The sequence below is a fragment of the Paramormyrops kingsleyae genome, chromosome 15, assembly GCF_048594095.1.
Source record: "Paramormyrops kingsleyae isolate MSU_618 chromosome 15, PKINGS_0.4, whole genome shotgun sequence".
NCBI lineage: Eukaryota > Metazoa > Chordata > Actinopteri > Osteoglossiformes > Mormyridae > Paramormyrops > Paramormyrops kingsleyae.
The window spans coordinates 16,364,653-16,387,662 of NC_132811.1; the positions used below are offsets into that span (position 1 = coordinate 16,364,653).

Sequence of the window (23,010 nt, forward strand, 5' to 3'; positions counted from 1 at the left end):
ATGAAGTTATATAATGTACATCGAAGAGGTGAAACTGACCAAAGAACTTACTATTAGTCCAGGAATAAGGTACCTATTTTCAATATATATGTTGTAAAAACAGAAACTGAGACATATAAAAACAGAAATCTATATACTGAACGCCGTACTTGTCTTCTTGATGGTTAAATAAGACGGAGCGGAGCGGCTGTTACCTCTGCTTGTTCCATGTGCCCTCGTTCACAGCCAGTAAGCATATGAACCCAAACTCAGCTCTCACACTCGCCCTAGATTGCAGATTTCCTTACGCTCGGTTTCCATTGCTAAAGCTTAAATGGGAAAGTCCCCCAAGATCAAAGACCTTGAAAGATTAAGTATTTTTTTCGGTCAATGAATGAAAAGCCTGGTAATTTAATGCCAGCTTCATTTAACAAGAAGTTAACACAGATAAAACTGTAACTGCTACGCCGTTGACATCTATCCGCCCTCCCCCATAGCATCATGTTGCTGTTAAGATTCTGCCTGCACTTTATCTTTTATCTGCACCTTGTGCTTATTTATCATCCATTACTGTGGTCCATTTTCCATATCACACATAATTATTACTATTTTGATACTCATTCCTATATTGCACTGTTTTGTCCTGCACTGTCCTGTCTCTCAATGCACTGCTGTTCATCCTGCACTGTCTTATCTTGTATTACACTGCTATTTGTCCTGCACTGTCTTATTCTGTATTGGACTGCTGTTTGTCGTGAACTGCCTTGTCCTCAATTGCACTGCACTGCTGTCTGTCCTGTTGTCCCCCGATGCACCTGTCCCCTAACCCTGCAGCTGTAGCACAAGAATTTCATTGTGTTCCTTGGATCACTTGACAATAAAACTTCAGATATCAAACTATTGGTCCGTATTAGTATATCAGCTTGCCTGTTTGCAAAATAATAATGATTTGGAGTAGTTGACATAAAGGCTTCATTTGAAACCTGTTATAAGGTTAATGTTGGACATACTACAAGGATAAGCAAGTTACTGAAGTGTCAGACAAACTCTTGCAATCCATCCTTTCCCACAAAAAGAATTGTTTTGGGATGGAAACTATGAATCTGAATGCATTTTGAAGGAGATTTATGGTCTTCTGCTGCTGCAGTGAAAACTGATTATATATTTTGAAAGTTCTATTCTCATTAAAATGACAAAAACCAAAAAAGGAAAATGAAGCCTAAAGAAGCAGAATCGGGTCCAGTGGCCCAGCTCTGGGCCACACAGATACATACCGAGTCCCTGTCATCCTTCTGGGTATGACATGCATCTGACTTTCCATGAAGCGACTTCTTGTGAAAACCACAAAACTGGATAAGAAAAAAAAAAACTCCAAAGGCGATATTAAATGATATGGCTTCACAGAATTGCTCTATAAGGTGACGACTACAGGAAGGACGGGGGACGTGCTGAATGGGACACGGGCCCACAGCACTAACCATTACATTTACATTTTTAAATCTTTGCACATTTAACAGAAGCTTTTGTACAAAGTGACATGCAAGTGAGGCAAATAGCACATTACAAACATACGGCTGTCGATGGATCCACTCGGCATAAGTCCGGATGGGCTGAGTTTCCAATGACTGACCAGGTGCAAGTGTAAGCAGGGTTAGGGTAAGTAGTGTAAATGTAAGCAGCGTGACGGTAAGTAGTGTAAATGTAAGCAGTGTGACGGTAAGTAGTGTAAATGTAAGCAGTGTGACGGTAAGTAGTGTAAATGTAAGCAGTGTGACGGTAAGTAGTGTAAATGTAAGCAGTGTGACGGTAAGTAGTGTAAATGTAAGCAGTGTGACGGTAAGCAGTGTAAATGTAAGCAGTGTGACGGTAAGTAGTGTAAATGTAAGCAGTGTGACGGTAAGTAGTGTAAATGTAAGCAGTGTGACGGTAAGCAGTGTAAATGTAAGCAGTGTGACGGTAAGTAGTGTAAATGTAAGCAGTGTGACGGTAAGTAGTGTAAATGTAAGCAGTGTGACGGTAAGTAGTGTAAATGTAAGCAGTGTGACGGTAAGCAGTGTAAATGTAAGCAGTGTGACGGTAAATAGTGTAAATGTAAGCAGTGTGACGGTAAGTAGTGTAAAAGTAAGCAGTGTGACGGTAAGTAGTGTAAAAGTAAGCAGTGTGACGGTAAGTAGTGTAAATGTAAGCAGGGTAAGGGTAAGCAGTGTAAGTGTGGGCAGGGTGAGTGTATGCAGTGTAAGGGTAAGCAGTGTAAGTGTGGGCAGGGTCAGTGTAAGCAGTGTAAGGGTAAGCAGTGTAAGTGTAGGCAGAGTGAGTGTAAGCAGTGTAAGGGTAAGAAGTGTAAGTGTGGGCAGGGTCAGTGTAAGCAGTGTAAGGGTAAGCAGTGTAAGTGTGGGCAGGGTGAGTGTAAGCAGTGTAAGGGTAAGCAGTGTAAGGGTAAGCAGTGTAAGGGTAAGCAGTGTAAGTGTGGGCAGGGTCAGTGTAAGCAGTGTAAGGGTAAGCAGTGTAAGTGTGGGCAGGGTAAGCGTAAGCAGTGTAAGTGTAAGCAGTGTAAGGGTAAGCAGTGTAAGGGTAAGCAGTGTAAGTGTGGGCAGGGTCAGTGTAAGCAGTGTAAGGGTGAGCAGTGTAAGTGTGGGCAGGGTGAGTGTAAGCAGTGTAAGGGTAAGCAGTGTAAGTGTGGGCAGGGTGAGTGTAAGCAGTGTAAGGGTAAGCAGTGTAAGTGTGGGCAGGGTCAGTGTAAGCAGTGTAAGGGTAAGAAGTGTAAGTGTGGGCAGGGTCAGTGTAAGCAGTGTAAGGGTAAGCAGTGTAAGTGTGGGCAGGGTGAGTGTAAGCAGTGTAAGGGTAAGCAGTGTAAGGGTAAGCAGTGTAAGGGTAAGCAGTGTAAGTGTGGGCAGGGTCAGTGTAAGCAGTGTAAGGGTAAGCAGTGTAAGTGTGGGCAGGGTAAGCGTAAGCAGTGTAAGGGTAAGCAGTGTAAGGGTAAGCAGTGTAAGGGTAAGCAGTGTAAGTGTGGGCAGGGTCAGTGTAAGCAGTGTAAGGGTGAGCAGTGTAAGTGTGGGCAGGGTGAGTGTAAGCAGTGTAAGGGTAAGCAGTGTAAGTGTGGGCAGGGTCAGTGTAAGCAGTGTAAGGGTGAGCAGTGTAAGTGTGGGCAGGGTGAGTGTAAGCAGTGTAAGGGTAAGCAGTGTAAGTGTGGGCAGGGTCAGTGTAAGCAGTGTAAGGGTAAGCAGTGTAAGTGTAGGCAGGGTCAGTGTAAGCAGTGTAAGGGTAAGCAGGGACTGCGACTGCAGCTGCATGAGCACTAGGTGTCTAAGCACTGAAGATGCCACTCCTGCTCCAACAGTCTGCAGCACATTCACAGCGCATTTCGTCTTTGTGCTATTAACCTACACACTCCAATCACCTGAACGCAATGCACCACAATACATCGCCTCAATACAGCATCTCCATATCGCTTTCATAGGAAGAGGAATGTTTGTACTTTTACGGTATTAAAAATAATACCTTCGGGATTTTCTGTGATACCGTCATACCGCCCAAGCCTACTGGACACCAAGTCTTCTTCATACCGGTTCGGTTCGACACAAATGAAGGTTCCATATTCTAGCCCTATAGTTACCACACAAATTGAGATCTGCAAAAAAAACCACAAAATGAAAAATCACAAGGAATAAATGTAGCCTATTTTGACTATTCTAAGTAACTGAATCCCGAAGGACTAGCAGGGAGGAGAATGAAGACAGTTTAGGGTATACGATAGCGGGTTTCCCTTAAACTGAGGTGATACAGAATACGATTCTAAAGTGCAAAAGTCCAGGAGGACCATAGACAAAGGCAAAATTTATCTGTTTCTTTGCTGATAATAGAACTCAGAGATCACGCTACGTATTAGGTGGAAATCTTAGAAAGCTTTCGTTTTTAAAGTGTAAAAATTAAAAAAGTGAAAGTGAGGACAAGCCGCAGCCTTTTGTAACAGCCCTCCAAAGGACGATCACTGACGTGAGGGAACATGTAGCTCTTTGATGAGCGACCCAAACCTCCAAAGCCCACTGAACAATTGTTCCACCAGCTGCTGACTTGTGCAAGAACAACAGGGAACATTATAGTATAGATCCAAGCAGGGCTGTTAGAAATAGGCCTGAGGTAGAAGAGCATCCCGAACGTTACGTAACGCACGCATCACATTAGCTGTGGACTTGAGTCAGGGAGAGTTATATGTGTTACCTTCGTGGTGCTGCCACAACAAAACGTTGGTGGTTGGTGGTTAAAGGTGTGAGCCAAAGGTTGAAATAAGCTATGTTTGCATTCCTAAGCCAGCATCCTATGAGTACCAATGCGGCAGTTACGACGCGTGCGCGTGTAGCTCAGTGTTTCTCTTCCCAATCCACGGGGACCCCCAGGTGGTCCTCGTTCTGAGGGAGCAAAATTGCGGACTGGCTGACAGGGAGCCGGGAGGGAGCAAAAACTTGGACCGACCGGGGATCCCCAAGCACCTGCTTGGGAAACACCGGTGTAGCTTAGCCATCTGAAATGCTCAGAGAAAACGGTGTGTGAATGTGAAAGACCACAAACCCACAGACATCTCAGGCTTCATTTATGGAGGCGAGGAATGTTAAACATCTTTGACATTCACCTTTAAGCCACTGGCCTACTACCAGAGCTTACCTCACATCCGGGATAAAAAATGATTATGTTGCAAATGTCTCCTTTCCTGAATCCAACATACTAGTTATAATTACAGATTATTTTAACTAACAGACAAAAATATTTTGTGGTAGAAAATGATCATAGTAAGTTGAAGAATGAAGCCTCCATTACAATATTCAGAATTATGTTGTAATAGGGTACATTACCGGGCATCTTTTAACCATCCCTAATTTAGTATTCCGTACAGCTGCTTTGCTTTTTCTTAATTCTTATCCAATATGTAAAGCAATTTGAGCTGCATTTCATCTATGAAGGGTGCTATACAAATAAAAATCCATCCATTTTGTGTAACCACCTGTCCTAGTCTGGATTGTGTGTGTGTGTGTGTGTGGGGGGGGGGGGTCCCAAGCCTATCCTGTAGGCTACAGGCACACAAGTGTGTGTAATTTGGTAGGTGTGTGTGTGGGGGGGAACCAGAGCACCCACAGGAAACCCCACAAAAACACAGGGAGAAAATCCACACACGTGTGGCCAGGAGCAAAGACTCAAACCCTGATCCCAGAGGTGTGAGACAGCAGTGCTAACCATGGCACCACAAGGCACCCTTTGTAACAATAATAATAATAATAATAATAATAATAATAATAATAATAATGATGATGATGATGATGATGATGATGATGATGATGATTGTTGTTATCATTATTACCACCACCTAAGGGTTAATCATCATCATTATTATCATTTAAATGTTGCCCACTGATTACAAATAGTTATACTGTGTTAATATTACTGTCTTGACATTATTTCAGTCATTGAGGTCATTATCTTTTGGTTTACACAGACTGTCAGTTGGGTCCATGAATACTGGAGAAGCCTTTCTGCATAGTAGACATCTCTGTGACATATGCAGCTGTTAAACATATCCTGTTTTACTTCTGTGTAAAGGCGAAACACGGTGTCTCAGGGGGTCGTACCACTGGCTCACACCTGCAGGGTCTGCAGTTTGGATTCTTCCTCTGTTTGTTTGCATGTTCTCCACATGTGGCATGGGCTTCCCTCCAAAGACACGCAGTCAAGGAGATCATACCTCTAAATGGCTGGAAGTGTATGTGCCCGGTGAGGGAGGGTCTGGCATATATCTGTGCTAAGCTTCTGGGCCCACAAGCAGACGGATGGGACATCAGAAATATATAATGCCATCATTAAAATAATTACAGAGCTCTTAACATAAGAAATATGTTTCAAAAAATTTGACAGGTAACCCAAATACAACAGAAGTTACCCAAATTTCTCTCTTTTGTCTAATTTTTAGGAGGGTAAGATTACACACTATTTGCATTTTTGAGGTGTCTGCTCTAATTAAAGCAATTTCTCCATATTACCAGCTATATATTTTTTTATGATCTTTGACTTTTTCCTTCACCTCTTTCAGCTTCCTGTGCTCGGAAAAACTGAGCCGTCACTGGCTACCTTAACCTGTGTGCTTTGATGTGGCTGAATTTGCAATACCTGACTTCAATTAAAAGCAGCTAAAATTTGCAAAATAAATGTTTGAAAAAAAGGCCATGAGTCACTGGATGAAAGCGCGTACATATATGGATTTTAGATTTCACCCTTTCAGACTTGCATGAAAGATATTATCTCGATCATAAGACACCGGAAAAGATAAACAATATGTTACAGTTCCTGGACGTATTTTTTAGGCCGATGAAATGTATTTGAGCATCCAAAATTTTGTTTTTATGTATTAGTATCTTGTTAAGTTGTACTGTTTACTTTTTATAGAAAGATCTTATCTCCATAGTTACAGATGTAGGTGGCATGGAGGTCTCTCATCTCCAGGGTTGGGGGGTCAAGTTTGTCACAGTACTGAGGTCTCTTCCCACAATGGACTCGCATGCTGCTCAAGGGGGACCCCAGCCCTGTACCCTGTGCCCTGTACCCTGTGCCCTGTACCCTGTGCCCTGTACCCTGTACCCTGTGCCCTGTGCCCTGTACCTGGGACAGGCTCCGACCAGGAACAGTGGCCATCTATCATTGGAAATTGCTGAATAGCTATTTCCATTACTATTTTACTTTTAGTTACCAAGCTATAAAGAGTGAAGTTTCTTTCGAAAATACATCCAAAGCCAGTGACCAACCAGGCAAACAGGCAGCCTACATTTCAGCTAATGAATTTTATACTGACTATATCCATCAATCCATCCATTTTCTGAAACTGCTTTATCCCAACTGGGGTCACGGGGGGGACCGGAGCCTATCCTGGGAACAAGGGGCGCAGGCGGGAACCAACCCTGGGCAGGCGCCAACACACCACAGGATGCACACCCTCACACACACACAATTAAAGGGCCAATTTAGACTCGCCAATCAACCTGCCCTGCACGCTTTTGGACCGTGGCAGGAAACCAGAGCCCCCGGCGAAAACCCACACGAACACGGGGAGAGCATCAAACTCCACACAGAAAGGACCCGGGTCCAAACTCAGGACCTTCTTGCTGTGAGGCTCTGATTATATCAAGCATGAAAATAATTAACATATCAAAGAAGTGCAGCCACCAAAGTGTTAACACTGTGGTCTGTTGACCTCAATTCAGCAAGTCACACATCCTTCCAGTACATAACTGCCACGCTCCTCCTTCCTGATTCTGGGGTGGTTGGCAGCATTAAATTTACTCAAGCAAGGGGAGGGGGTGGTACTGTGTATGATATTCATTTCTGTTCCGCAACCAGCTCAGATCATGCCTCTCAGTTTGAGATCCACTCCGTATGCCTTCGTGTTACCATACACACTGCATACGAGCTTGACGGCATGTAAAGTGATATTTTAAAAATCTATTTATAAAAATATTTATTATTAATGGGAAAGTAACACTTTTAAACTTTACTTAAATACATTTCTTATAACAAATTATATATTTGTTCATAGGTGGCACCTATTCACGCCTCAGAGGTTGTGGGGTCAAATCCCTCATCTGCTTTGTGTGGAGTCTGCATGTTCTGTCTATGTAACGACATGCGGATACCTCACTGCCACCAACGAATCGCCCGCATTGTATGGCCGTGTGTGGGTATGATTGTGTACATTCCCTGTGATGGACTGGCATCCTAAAATAGAAAGTGGATATCTGTTTATTTTGCTAGAAAGCACCCTGTAGAATAGAGAATATTACCCTACAAAGACTCAAAAATTTCACATATATATATATACGGTATATATATATATAAATAGGCCTATATGTTTTCGGTCCTCCCTTTGTAGATTCTTTCATCTCTGTGCTGATGTGCTCTTACGCCAACCAGTCAGTGTTTTTGGAAAAATGAGCTGGGGAAGTTCAAAGACTTAAGATTTAGTTTAACCGCAATGTCTCAAAAGCCACTGATAATCACGTGGACACGTTTACCGTTCATTTTCAGTTCTTGATACAATATCAGCTTTTTGACACCATATACAGGTTACCTCCAGTTCAGATATCAATTACGGCGGCTGTACCGATCTGCGTCGCTGGAAACCTCGGCATTAAGGCCACAGCGCTGGGTGCGTCCCGGGCGGCCGCCACCTCCAGCCAAACACGGTTCTTTCAGTGGGTATTTCCGCGGATGTGTTCCAGGGTGTCAAAGTAAAAGTCCCACGCTTAAAGAACCAATTACTGGTAGTGTCTGTGTTGTTTTCTTTCGACAACTGCGATTGCATACATAAATATATATATGATGGCTGGGTAATACTATGATATACAAAACATTATAGTTTCATTCACATATAATCTAGCTGCAAAAATTATTATATACCTGTTGCGTGGTGCATTACAATTACAGCTTAAATGACCGTTGAAGTAACATTAAGGTTTCAAATAACTAGAATTCGAACATTTCAAATTCCTGTTGTATAAATCCATCAACGTGTGCTGGAATATTTTAACTGTACATTTTATTAATATCACATGTAAAATAAGTTCTGTGTTACATTCAAATTCTAATAATTTGTCTATGAATTTTGATTTAATAATGTGCATGTTTATTCATATGAGTGAACATATGCTATCTCCTGTGCAGTTGTTTACTTTTTATGTTTTTTTCCCCAATTTAGCTTATCGTACAAAGAAAATTATTCCATGGGTAATTAAGTCAGTTTTCTTTAGTAAAAATCCATATAATATTGATAAAACACTGTTGAAGTATACAATTTTTTCAAAATGTAAGGGAAGTTTACTATGAAAAAATGGAATATGATTTTTTTTCCGCTAGTTGTATGATTGTCATGGTGGCACAGCGGTTAGTATTGATGTCTCAAGCGACTGGGCTTCAAGGCTCCGTGTGTGGAGTTTGCATGTTCTCCCCGTGTCATTTTGGAGTTTTCTTTGGGTACTCCGGTTTCCCCTCACAGTCTGAAAACACGCTAAGGGGAATTGGAGTTAGCAATTTGTAAATGGTGCTGTCTAATGGTCTGATGCCCCATCCTGGGTTATTCCCTGCCTTATGCCCCTAGGTTCTGCGACCCTGAGTAGGGTGAATGGGTACAGAAGGTGGATGGGTACACGAATGTGATGCTGATGCAGTGGTTGGCACTGCTGTCTCATGCCTCTGGTGACCAGGGTTTGAGTCTCTGCCCTGACTCCATGTGTGTGCATGTTCTGCATGGGGTTTCCCTCACAGACCAAAAGCACGCTGAGTTGCCAAATTGTGTGTGTGAGGGTGCCCTGTGAGGGGTCAGCACCCTGTCCTGTTATTCCATGCCTTGTGGCTGCGGGTCCCAGCCTGAGCTTGTGTAGGTATGGAAGATGTTAAGCGGATATGGAAGATGGATGGAAATCCAGTGGGCTAAGGTCTCCTAGTACATTACTCCTTCCAGACAAGTGGTAAAGTGCATTTGAAGCCAGGACCTTCAGAAACACAGCACCTAGACAATAACATGCTTATAATTCACACCAACTAACATCACCATGCCACTTATAACAGAGCAAGGGTACCAGGGAATTAAAAAATAAAAACAATTGTTTTTCAATACTACACTAACTTTCCTAACACTATATCACACACTTTTTAAAAAGATACTAGTTATAACAAAGTGAAAAAGTAACATTTCTTACCTAAACAGGATAGTGGTCTTATCTTCATGCTAAACAAGACAGAGCGTGGTCTGTTAGCCTCGTCGGTTTATCAGGGTGGAAACTCTTATTGTGGGTTTTTTGCTGCCAGTGAGGAAACAGTTTGGCATTTATTTGTGTAACAGGATTTCTGCACACATGCTGGTCATCAGAGATTATATCTATGGTTGGGGTTAGAGTACCACTCGAAATCTGAAACCACACAGACAGTCTGTTCTGTGATGCAAGCACACCTCGACCATTCATTAGTTAGGGAAGAAGTAGCACAAATTTAAAGTTAGGGCATCGGATTATAGAGTTGTATACCTATTTAGTTTTCAAGTGGTAAACACTGCCCGGCCAAAAAAAAATTGCCATTTGAATTTTTTGTTGGACCGTCTTTAGCTTTGATTATGGTGCACATTTGTCATGGCATCGTTTCCACAAGCTTATGCAACATCTCACCCTTTATTTTCATCCAGATTTACATTCATTTCTCAATGAGATCCTGTATTGACCAGTGAGTTGAACCACTCCATAAAGCCTCATTCAGTACATCCCAGAAACCTTCAATGAGGTTAAGGTCACAACTCTGTGGTGACCAAGTCATGCATGAAAATGATACCTCATGCTCCCTGAACCACACTTAGAGAATTCAAACTCAATGAATCTTGGCATTCTTGTCCTGGAATATGCCCATGCCAACAGGGAAGAGGAAAATCCATTGATGATGGAGGTGTAACTTGGCCATTCAGTAGATTCAGGTACTCAGCTCACTTTACTATATTGCCGCATAACGTTGCTGAGCTGTAATAATGATCCAGTCATTGGCTCATAAGTATCTACTGATATAAATTCTAATGACAACCTTTTTTTGGCCAGGCAGTATAGTGTCAGTTTAAGCATTAATCTTTTGAAAGACATAGCTTGCTACGACAAAATGTTGCAATGTAGGACCGCTGGCTCCTTCTATAGTTCAGGCAAGTTACACAAAAACGTATTTGCTTAAGTTTTATTTTTATTTTCTTATGTTATTTCAGCTCACGAAAACGTCTCATCAATAATGATAATAACTGCGTTGAGTATGGCAAGTGCAAGGTTTTAGTAAAAATTTTAAGTATAACGTCCATACCGCATGTCATAAATGTGACTGGAGAAGCTTCGCTCTACAGTAGTATGTCAGGCTTGGCGTTAAAGGACACAGTTTCCTGGCACATTGGTGCAAGAGGGGTGAACATCCAAGAACGCAGACGACAAAATGAACCAGTTCTTAGGGTCAGAGTTAGGGTTAGGGTTGGAGCTAGGATTGGAGTTCCCTCCAGGTGTAGGTTTATATTGGGGTTATGGTTAAAGCTTGGTTTATAAATAGTGTTAGGACTTGCTGTAAGGTTTAGTCTGTGACTATGGTTAGTGCTCAAGTTGGGATTAAGGTTACAGTTAGGGTTAGAATTGGGATCAGGATTATGTCTTTGGTTAGGTGTGCAGGTACGATTGTGACTAGGGTTAATGTTAGGATAACGGTTAGAATTGGAATTAGGGTTAAGGATAGATTTATGGTTCGCATTATAATTAGTTTCGGTAGTAGGTTTATGTTTACAGCTAGAATTAGGATTCATTTAAAGAAACTTTACACAAGTTTCCTGGCCAAAAAACGATCACAGGAACCCAGTTATCAATTGAAGAACAATCTTGAACAAATTACGGAATACATCAGACGAAGCGTGACCTTCATCCCATAGGTCTAACCAGAGGTGTTCCACAGGCTGTGACACACTATAACCCAGCTGAAACAGCCATCCACTTAAAAAAAGACACATAGGCAGAACGCGCAGTAGGATTAAGAGAAGCTATGAAAAGATGAATTAACAGAAAATGAAAATAGCAAACCATCAGACAGAAACCAAATGACAAATAACACCAAATCAGCATAAAAAAAATATAAAAGACTACCTAGTCAAAAGCAAACTAAAACCAATGAACGTTGCTCCAAAACAAGGACCCAAACATTTTAATTTAAAGAAGCACTATAAAACAACAGATGCAATCGAAGTATAACGGAAAACGCAAACAACCACATTTACGCAATGCACTAACCATCATCAGATGCAATCGAAGTATAATAGAAAACACAAACCACCACATTCATGCAATTATCAGCTGGAGATGCAGCCAGATCTATGTAGGACAGGCAGGAAACACAAGAAGAACTCCGTACACAGACTGTATAAACTAAACACCTATTTTCAGCTAACGTCACCGTGCCACTTATAATACAGCTGGTGTACTGAGACATTTAAAAAACATTTTTTGTGTACACAGCAGCTCAAGCTGCCATCCTGTTTAAAAGACATCGAGAGTGTAGACGAACACGGAAAGTGCAGTGAGATTAATGGCTAGAGGTGAATAAATCTAGAAGGAAATGAAACAAAAGAAAACTTCAGAAAGAAACCAACTGATAAGACCAAATGAGCCTACGAGTAAAAAAACATGAAGCACTACCTAGTCAGAATCAAACTATATCTACTGAAAACCACTCCAAAACAGGAACCAGAACATTTTAATTAAAAAAAAGCAAATGGAACAAGAAAATCAACAGATTCGGTCAAAGGACATCAGACAATGCCAAAAACCTCACTTATGAAATTATCTACTGGAACTGCAGCCTGATCTATGTAGGACAGGCAGGAACTAAAAACTAGGTTAGCACAAGACAACATAATCAGAAAAATAAGAAACACAGAAAAATACCACCATCCTCACCCAGCCCACGCTGTTAGATCAAAAGAGCTGAACAGAGATCAAAGAAAAACACAGGCTTTAAAGAATTAGGTTCAATTTTATTCTTTAGTAATTACAAAAGGATAATATAAATATTCAAGAACATGGGACGAGAACAAAACAGTGATGCTCAACAACGTGTTGAACATCTCGTGGTAAAATGGTTTGTTTTGTGATTAAGTGGCCTATGAAATGGTGTTTGCTCAAGGATTCTCAATGCATTGAGGGGCAATATTTCTACATTTTATGTACTCACTGTCAAATAGTAATTTACTCATTCCAATACACCCATATTTACTTCAACCACCTGGGTGGCCCTGTTATTTTTTTCATTTTGGTTTTAAATTGCAGCAGACTAGTCTGACACATTGGATGACTGGTGGCTGAAAGCTAACTAGTACTATTTTACAATACATCAGGGTGATCTGGTGGTCCTTTAGGGTTAGCTAGTGCTAAACAGTACAGTATCAACAAACTTGATTATCAGTAAGTTACACTCAAGAACAATACCTAACGCACAAACTGTTTTTTTTCAATAGCTAAGAAAATTATACAACTGTTTGCCCAGTCAGAACTTCAAAGGTTCTGAAACAAAACTTTACCACATAAGACTGGCCTTTTCATTAACAAAACATTAAGCACACAAAAAAAAGCTTTGGATAAAGCCATTATGCCCCCCCCAAACATCTATCTGAGGCAGTTCTTAATTCAGTTAAAAACAGAAAATAGTTCTACATTGAATATTAAGTTCTATGATTACACATACTAACAAAATCGCACCGAGTCACGTTCTTCATGAAGTTTGTAGTTAATTTATGCAGTTAGGTGGTTGCTCAAGGTTCAGTCCAAAATGCTCACAAAAAAAAAAGATAAAGAGAAAAAGTCTATAAAACATTTAAAGGTCTGTTTTATGACAACATGGAAATGCTAATTTGCAGCTTAAAAAAAATGAGAAACTACAAAAAAGTAAAAACTATATAAGATCAGAAAAATCTACCTTGATATATGAAAGAATACATAATAAAAAAAAAATACTAAGTATCGGGAAATATGAATCAATCTCAACTACCCCCATAACACACGTAATATACAGGACATCACTGATGTCATTATCAAATAAACCCATTGGTTCATTTTTTCCGTACTAAAACAAGTGGACGTGTGTAAGGCTTCAAAGTCAGTTTCATTTGATTTAATGATGTACTCATGGTGCAAAGACAGTCTTGTACAAAACTAAATGAAAGTGCAATATCGTGTGCTTATAAAGCTTAGGTACCCCTTGCTTACTGCAAGTTACAACTGTTGACAAAACACTCACCTGCTCCTGAAAGACTGAAACTTCCACCGTTAATCAAAATATATAAATATCTCTTGCATAAAAAAATATGAGTCGACGATCTGTAATAGAAATAGGGAACGCGCTTCTTTAAATTTCTGAAAGGTCTCTTAAAAGGAGTGAGGAGGAAGGAAAAAAAATCTTCCTAATTTTTTAAGGATTTGTACTTTGGAATACAAAAGACTGCAGTGCTTGCATACAGTCTTCCCAAATTTGCTGGTGAACCCCTGGCATGCAGGAGGCTCTGTCTAACTACTGACCCTAGAGGGCGCCCTGTGCATAAGCATCAGTAATCCTCAGCCTTGCTCATGATGGGATCAGGGGGCCCTGGGAGCTGCTGTCTGTTCTGCGTTTTTTGAGAGGGTTCTCGGGCCCAGCGTCCTCATATGAGCCGGCACGGTGGTTCTCCTCGAACCCGGTTTTGCTGTGGTTCTGAGAGTCCTCATTGCTGCAGCCGTTAGTGTCTTTGTCCGAGGAGCAATGTTCTTGGCTGTGGGAGGGGCCGTTCTTCTGGGCCTCCTCGTCCCTGACCTCTTCCGGGCCGCCGCTCCGGTCATCTCCGGTGTCATGACTCGTACCTGCGACCACAAAAAAAAAAAAAAAAACATAAGGTACACCCACGCCGTGGATATTTGTTGGTGGGACAGTCATATGGGTGGCTCTGACTCACCGTTCTGGAGGCAGCTGTCGTCTCGGTCCGAGGTGGACGAGGCCTGGGGGGGAGAGGCGGCGTAACTGGAAGCCGTGCTCTCGGTCTCGTCCAGCAGCCGCTCCATGTAATCCCTGCGAACAGCAGGGGGAGTCGTCACGACCCACACGGCGCCTCCACGCGGCGCCCACAAAGCACCCACAAAGCACCACGTCACTCCGCAACCTCTCTGCTTAGCTGCTTATGAAGCTAGCAAGGTAGCCGGGTCTCGGACGCATATGTAACACAAAGGGCTACATTTTTAGTCGTGGGGCTATTAAGGTAGCACAACGTTATACTTAGATTGCATAGCTTAAAATAAAAAGCTGCAATGCCATGATTAGTCAAACAATAAAATACACTCTTCTCTGGCAAGCAATGCAGATGTTTTTCTGATATATAAACTGATATATGAAGTTTATTTCACAAAACAGCAATCTAATGTAGCTTTAAAAAGGCTGCTTAAAAAGACTTTTTATAGTGAATAATTAATACCTTGGCATTCAATAATAGCAGCTACGAAAGGTTGCTATATGCTTATTTTCCTCTAATCCTACAAACTGACAAGCACACAAAAATCACAATTCCTACACTATTAAATGATTAACAATGGAACCACTTCAAATCTTAAGTCATTAAAAAAAAAACAGTCTAATTATTCAAAGAAAAAATGACGGAACGCTCCTAAAAGGCAAGTTTTTAATCATCAAATACAGCTACTTACGTAACACCTGGGTGAAGATTGTATTTCCTTTTGCCAATTCTGGTTTGCTGTGCAAAGAAATCATAACGCTCAGATTTCTTCCACATGTAATAAAAGGCCACACATTCTCCAACAGACCTAGTTCTCACCTAAAAAAATGCAATTTGTTGCATTACATATCTACAAAAAAACAGAGAAAACAACAACCACAATACAGGCATTACATTGCACAGATATTTCCATATGATTCAGTCAGAAAATTAAGCAATTTACAAATTAACATAATCCACACTTTACAAAAAAATGTAAACAAAGCAGTTCAATCATTTTAAAATTATTATTAAAGCTAAATGAAAACAGTCTTAATACTTGACTTTGAGTGCAGCAGTTACTGGGGCAGCAAACAACTGTCCAACAACTCACTGTGGGTAAGGCAGGGTTGACATCTAATCACTGTTTCAATGATTAAATTACAGGTTTTTTCATCTATTAAAACTTTGTCAAACATCGGACTCCAGACTGTTTTCCAGCTACAAATTTCAAGAAAATTTAAGCCACATTGGATTGTTGTTAAGTGTGGCTTTAATCTAACAATCAGCGATTTAAGCATAGACCATGAAATTTGAATGCAGGCATTTAGATCTAATTTTCCCACTTCTATGTATAGGAACAGACTAGCGATTAAAAATAAAAAAATTAAAAAACAGAACAGGTCAGGTCAGGAGTAAAGAAACCCTCAAACTTTACCTGCTCAGTGAAAGAGGAACAAACTGCTCAGCTGCTAGAAGTTATGGTTTCGTACATATTTTCTAATTGTTCATCAAATCAAAGCAAAGTTACCCTTACCTTGTTTGCTTGTACTACATGAAAATCCTTCCCGTAAGCTCTTAATCCTTGTTCAAAATTCCGACACTCTTCCTCAGTCCAAACTGACAGTTCTTCTGCAGTAGAGGAACATAAAGCTTTGAAGACCTTGATGGGTAATTTTTAAGGACAATTCTGATGGTTAAGGGCACAGGCTGAGTCACTGGGTCATGTTCCGTAAGGAACCCAGTAGCAGCACTCATACTGCTACAACAAACCCTCCAGCTGTACAATCCTACGTCCCCTTAAAGAAAAGGGGCAGCTAAACAACTTGTCAGCAACCCAGGCTTCAAAACTACTCAACATACACAGTAGCATGTAATTAAGGGCACTTTTACACTGCACCAGGTACCGTACGTTCGGTACTTCAAAAAGGTACGGTACTCCAAAAAGTCAACATTAGTCTTCAAAAATGGAAAGAAATTAAATGAAAATGCATAAGAGAGTGACTCTCACCTCTGGCTGCTTTTATGTTGAACCGCATTTGCCTTAACGCTTCATCTGTATTAAAATTGCATTTCACCAGTTCATAAAGGGCCTGAAAGGAAGGGCATCAAAGGTGAGCCGGAGCTGAACAGGCAGCTGGAAAACGGCAACTTTAACAACAACAACCAGAGATCAACAGAAAACTGAGAAAGGATCCTGGTCTACAATTCTCTGGAAAAGACTATGATTAAACACAAAATACTAGTGTCTGCAGATTAGAAAAAGATCCACCCATCTCTTTTCCAATATACACTTTACAATATTTTAGACGGATGCTTCAGGCTTTTTGAGTAAAACATCTGCGATGTTATAAATCATGTTTTTTTTTACCTGACAAACTTTCCTTCTACTCTAACATCGCTTACCCATGAATCTGCACTTTGTTGATACATTATTCGGCTCAAAACAAAATTCATATTTGCCTCCCCCATTCCAACTGGGGCATCCATGTCAAAGTAATGCTCCTGAATGCACCTGCTCGTTGTCCTTGATGTGGGATCCTTCCGGAATGGCATCCACCCCCTTCTCCTCGCCTGTACGCTTGGAGGCTTCTGCCAGAAACTCCACCACTTTGTTCTCAGGGAGGGACTGTGGGTCCCAAAGCAGTTGATCTTCATTTTCGTAAACTGTGGGAAAAAAAGTGATGTTGACACATTGACCAGCGAGGAGGACAGACCACAGTTGAGAAGCACCCGGGGGAATTTCCTGGTCTACTCCAGACCTCACCTTTCTCATTTTCTTTATATTTGCAGAGCCCAGAAGGTGTTTCTGCCTGGTACATAGATCCCACCATGATCTCCTGAGAGACACAGCATTTCAAACCATTTTACACACACATCCCCTGAGGACATCATTTAAAAATGTCAGCTCCTTAATAAAACGTACCTTTTTCCAGTCCTCAGAGGGAACATAATCTTCGTCATCCTCTGATTCGTCTTCGTTGCCTGGAAGTGACAGTGTTTCGCAGTCAGTGCATGTGCCGATAATTATGCTGCATTTATTCAATGCGAAAGAAAGCATCAAGCGATGCATTTTTTATGTGAATGCAAATTTAGCGCATCGCTGACTTCAAATCATGTCACCGCATCTACACGCCTTTGGTATGTTTTAATTACTTGGAAGATGCGAACAGATTGCTAGACACTCCAATGAAAGGTGGTCGTGTTCTCGTCCACTTCCACACAAATAGCTACCCTATCAGACCACTGACTGGACCCATCACCTCCCACAAGAGTCCTGTAGGGAATAGTCACATACTTTCGAAGTACTTGCATCTCCGTGGACGGATCAGCTCCACGTGCGAGGAGACGAATGGGGTCCGTTCGCCATTTGAGGACTGGGTCTCGTCCTCTAGGCCCGACATGTCCTTTGCCCGCTCACCCTGCACAAGCCGAACACACCAAATCTGCATGGTTATAAGTGCCACATCATCCGGCTTTAAACGCCCTAAAGGCTCAAGGCGCCGGAACACCGACCGAGAGCCGGTTCAGGTCCCCAGTGCTTCCACTGTTCTCGTCTGTCACGTCATCCGTGTACTCCTCTGCTTCCTCCTCCCTGTCATCATCCTCTTCCTCGGCCGCCTCAGGCGACCCGCCGCTCCCATATCCATACATGTTCAATAGCTCCTGAATTGGCATTTCACCCTCCTACGGATCACAACTGCCAATCAGAAGACTGCAAACTCACATCCAATAGCTGATTGGTAAATGCTAAACTAACCTGAAAAACTAGTGACTTTTCTTAACACGACTCAAAACGCCAACATAATATACCAAGACTCCCTATCCTGACAGACCCATTAAAGCCAGTATGATTAATTACATTCCAGTGCTTTTTCCATGGATGCACACAACTGGTACGCATCTGGCGGATAAAATACGTGTGGCAATTTTTTGGTGTAACAGAGCAAATGCACATACAACAAGCACACATCTGCACTGCTATTACAAGAAATTACCATGCATTTTAACCTTTTAATGGCTAATGTGCACTTTTTATATAATAGTTAAAATGAATGGCAATTTTCTGTGTACAAGTTATGTGCATCCCTGGCTATTTCAAACCTCAACATGCCACTACACGCTACTCACACGGGCAAGGTCATCAATTTCTGTGCTAATATTGGTTTCTTCCTCTAGCATCTCCTCTTCATCCAAGGTCCTTTCGTCGTCAAAGTCATGGACGAGCATCTCCGCGGTGGGATCAAACTCTTGGTCATCTGAGGCAGCCGAACCTCCTGTTAAAGGGGACTGCATATTAAAGCTGTACAGCCATTGCACTGTCAGGGGAATAACACTCTGTGCCATAAAATGGAAAAACTGTAAATAATGAAGCTTATTTGTACCTGCTGGGCTTGAACTCCCAAAGGAGGGCTGAAAGAAAAATAAAATGCCATTTATTTAAAAATTAAAGCAAGGAATCATGTATAGTAATGAGAGCGAAATACCTGTTAAGCACTGCCTTTGAACAAGCTTTTCAGGGTCTGCCCTTAGTACGCTTTGATACCATTATCAAAACACAATCATTTGGGTCTGAATTAATTAAACCGTCTTATTGATGTTCATTTAATAGCTCAATTTCTGCCTGTAAGAGAGTCAGTTCATCTTCAGTTAATTCACACCCCAAGGCCTTGCTCTTTAAAGGGTTCACTTATCTAGTCCCATGAGCTCTAATGTTTCAACCCCTTTAGTAAACAAAAAATTAAGTTTACAAATATTGTTCAAGATTTATCTCTGACATCGAGGATTGTTTTAAGAAAAACAGTATAGACATCTCTGGCCAACAAAATCGAATGACAAGAGACTTTAGTTTTTTCTTTTTACAATTTTATTTTTCTTATACAAAACTATTGTTGTTGTGCTTGTAAATTTTTGTTAAGTTAACGTTTCATTGCCAGACGCCAGAAAATTGATAACAACATCTTATCAAATTTGAAAACAAATTTCAAAATACGTGTAGTCAAAAAAATGACAATTCCGCAGTGAAATGGACATGAACCGCCCTTTGATCAAGACTCCTTGCAATTAATCACATAACAGTACGTAACTTGCTACATATAAGGCCAATACTAGTACTGCCAGAAACCTAAATCTATATCTAAATGTTTCAGCGCAGTTATAATACAGAGTCACCCAAACCAACGTCATCTTAAAGAGCGCAAAATGAACGAGTTGGTGATTATTAAGCGACATCAAGCCCTGTTCAGTTATGATGGGAGCCCATATCGCAGATTATACAGTTCTGCGACACAGAAATCAATCAGATTCTTCATCCATACTATGGAAATGTTAAAATATATAATACTACTAGTACATCGAAAGAATCGCGGACCCTGAACACCGCGAAACCACAGCGGGCCAAGTTGATAAAAAAGTAGGAGTTAAACTCAAAAAGCGCGCCTAAATTCCATTACCTAACGTTAGCCACCAAAATAATCCGTTCAAAGTACTAAAAAGCGGACAACTGAGCAAGATTTGTCTGGTGACTATCACATTCAACACAAAATGATCAATAACTCCCCGCAATTAATTTTCAAATACAATAAACAATGTGAGGACAGTGGCTTTTAGCTAGGTTAGCAATCTGCACGGAGGGTTCATTTAAGTTTAAGAATGGCTCCCAAATAAAATGCAACGTATGGAAAAGTTTAAGTCTCAAATAAAACACACTAAGGTGAACGCGAATATTAATAAAATTACATCACAGATATTTCCCGTTTCCTGAACTCAATTTTGTGTGCAGCAGGCTATTCGGAAAAATGTTGCGTTAGCTAGCTAGCCTACTGAGAGTTCTCGCCTTACCTCCGCCATGTTTGCTGTTATTGAGTGGGTCACGTGGGGAGCCCTTGCTAAGTCCCGGATGAACGCCCCTTCCCACTTAATTCATGACGTCAGAATCCCCCTGTGTTCCTCGGTCGTCAGTATTGGCGTTATGAAGGTTATATCTTATTCATTGACTGTCACGTAGCATTCGATACAAAGTGAGCATGCATTTATTTTCAAAACTTATTCAAGTTGTTTGTTTTGAATACTTTTTGAATGCTATTAAAATCTTGCACAAGGGGGGCTGCAGTTCAATTAGCCTATTTTAGATTAGATTAGATTAAATTAGATTAGATTAACTTGATTGATACCAGAGGGAAATTCTTGTGCATCCAGCGGCAAATATGTATAGAGAACAGATGAACATAAATGTAGCAAGATGGAAAGACACTACGCAGTGCGAACAAGTAAATGTGATGCAAATTAAAAATACAGAATACAGAAATAGAAACCTGAAAAAATGGCACATTACATAGTATCAATTAATTAATATGTAATGTAATAATAATAATAAAAATAATAATAATAATAATTATTATTATTATTATTATAATAAATCAATAAATGGGCGGAATTATTCATAATGTTGTCAGATTTTGTCAGCATCCTCTTCACTACTGCCTCCCGTGGCACCATGGACAACCCCGTCAGGTGGGATGCCGGGTGTCGGTCTCGCTTGACTTCATCCTATTATGGCTGTGGATGTGAAGCGGCACGTCTGGAATCAATATTACGGCGTCTGATGGCAGCAGGTAGGAATGATCCCCAGTAGCATTTTTTTCTTGATTTTCCAAAGCAACGCTACTTTTTCACCGACAGGGGTCCTCGCGATGGAAACTGCGGGTGAAATCTAAAACAGTATCCAGTCTGTGCTTTTCAGGCTTTTTATAGGCTAGTTTATTCTTCTTCAGATTCACACATTAGTTCACTATAGCTGCCTTGCTGGCTAATTTCAGCCATCTTTGCTAGCTCAGTTAATTTAAGAAATTCTTAAATTAACTTAAATCACTGCATGTACATTTTTGGCCAGGTACTGAATGAGAGGTTAAACATTAATTAAAAATTCTTGTTATGCAGATATATCACATAATTTCTCATCTATCTCAGAAATTATCTTTGTGCTATTTGTGATATTTATGAGTTCAGTATCCAATGATTTGTCTGAAATGTGCTACAAGCCACAAGGAGTAATTTACTGTCACACAAAAAAATTATAAAAAAAAACTTTAGAATCCAATATTTCGGTTTTTGTTGTATGCATGTTAGGGTGAGTGTTATGTATTTTTGCCCTCTTTTCAATGTTGAGATCGCTTAATTGTTTGTCTCGTGACATTGGCAGCAGTTTTTGTCGGGTAAGAAATGAGGTGACGGAACAGCTGAACGCAGGTTACGCTGAGCCAGAGCTCCCGGAGCATATTGGTAATTAGTAGTCAGTAATAGGATTGCGGTTTTACGGCTGGATGCAGAAATAAGATTGACAATTATGTACTTTTATACAGTGTGCGAAATATGGGGCGGTCCGATACCACCGATTAACCCCCTGAAAGCCTCAAAAGCAAAATTTTAAGGGTGTCTCAAGATCGGTATTGTGCAACAATAGGGATCTGGGGACCCCCCCGAATATTGACGGGTATTTCGCACACTGCTTCAAGTTTCAGTATATCATTTTGTATGCTAGCAAATGACAGAAATTTCCAGCTAACTCACGACCCTGAATACGACGAACGGTTGCAGAAACAGGATGGATGGATGGATAATAATATGCATTTATGGACTTACTCCCGCAAAGGATACCAAAATTGATTTAGAGAGACGATAATGTGAGATAAGTTGTAAATTTATTGATTTTCGATGGTACATCAGACTTAATGGAAATTCGATGTCAAAGTCAAGGTTTTGCGATACAGAGGAGTCATAAATAAACCACCTGCTTTAATTAAATACGTGAGTTCCGTTTCGAAATCCTGGCAGATGTTTAAAAAACGCATACTTTTTGTTACAGTGAGTATTCCTCACACAGTTCACAGTGTGTAGTTGTGTGTGTGGGTGTGTGCCCTGCGACAAACCAGCATTCCGACCCTGTAGACGAATCAATACTTTCTTTGCTATGTGGCTTTTTGATTATTGTAAAGCGTCCGTTCAGAATCTTTCTTTTAGTGACCTGGATAATTACGTCCGATCAAATTACTGATATATTAATGCGTCAGATCAATAATCAATAACGTCTGACGACCTGAACCATTCTCTTTAATAAAAAGGAAAGTTGTCACCATCGAAAAAATAAGTCGCCATTATCGAGAAAATAATTCTTTCCACTGCTGCCACCTGGTGACCAACATAGATATTTCTTACTCTAATTCATGGTATAGACTCCTAGGAAATTGCTTGCAGGGGCGGTAAAGGGGTGTCACGGTATAACCCCCCTGCTACATGAACAGTGACAATAACGATCCCATCCCAGTTTTGCGTGATCGTCTGTTGTGAAAAGGGGCACTCGTTAAAATTTGCCGAGGGGTGGCGGTGGTTTCCCTTGGTAACTTTGCAAGTAGGCCCCCTGTCGTGATGGCCTGAGGGCGGGTGCCCCTCCACCCCACATGCCTCCTCCACTACTGGCGGCAGGCCTAGTA

General features: G+C 41.0%; 1 protein-coding gene across 3 annotated transcripts; it reads right to left on the reverse strand.

The window, feature by feature from the left end:
- Positions 1-12,523: 12,523 nt before the first annotated feature.
- LOC111834938 (mesoderm induction early response protein 1-like) lies at positions 12,524-20,436 on the reverse strand. 3 transcript variants are annotated; one of them, XM_023794797.2, is made up of 13 exons: positions 20,363-20,436; positions 18,907-18,934; positions 18,653-18,798; positions 18,038-18,208; positions 17,820-17,943; positions 17,448-17,506; positions 17,289-17,361; positions 17,037-17,188; positions 16,533-16,614; positions 16,059-16,153; positions 15,234-15,280; positions 14,492-14,604; positions 12,524-14,399 (listed from the first exon to the last, which is right to left on the reverse strand). In XM_023794797.2, the coding sequence occupies exons 1-13, from the start codon at positions 20,369-20,371 to the stop codon at positions 14,128-14,130; spliced, it is 1,371 nt and encodes a 456-aa protein (XP_023650565.2). In that variant the 5' UTR covers positions 20,372-20,436; the 3' UTR covers positions 12,524-14,127. The 3 variants fall into 3 exon arrangements, with proteins under 3 accessions (XP_023650565.2, XP_023650564.2, XP_023650566.2); XM_023794796.2 differs by having other exon boundaries at positions 15,234-15,361; XM_023794798.2 differs by lacking the exon at positions 20,363-20,436 and adding an exon at positions 19,009-20,356 and having other exon boundaries at positions 15,234-15,361.
- Positions 20,437-23,010: the final 2,574 nt, after the last annotated feature.

Bases quoted from the DNA above. Each gene is read 5' to 3' on its own strand.
- LOC111834938 (XM_023794796.2), bottom strand. The intron at 17,944-18,037 runs GTCGGTGTTCCG...CGGCTTGTGCAG, and splicing joins GGGACCTGAACCGGCTCTCG to GGTGAGCGGGCAAAGGACAT. The intron at 15,362-16,058 runs GTAAGGGTAACT...GCATTTTTTTAG, and splicing joins ATGTAGTACAAGCAAACAAG to GTGAGAACTAGGTCTGTTGG.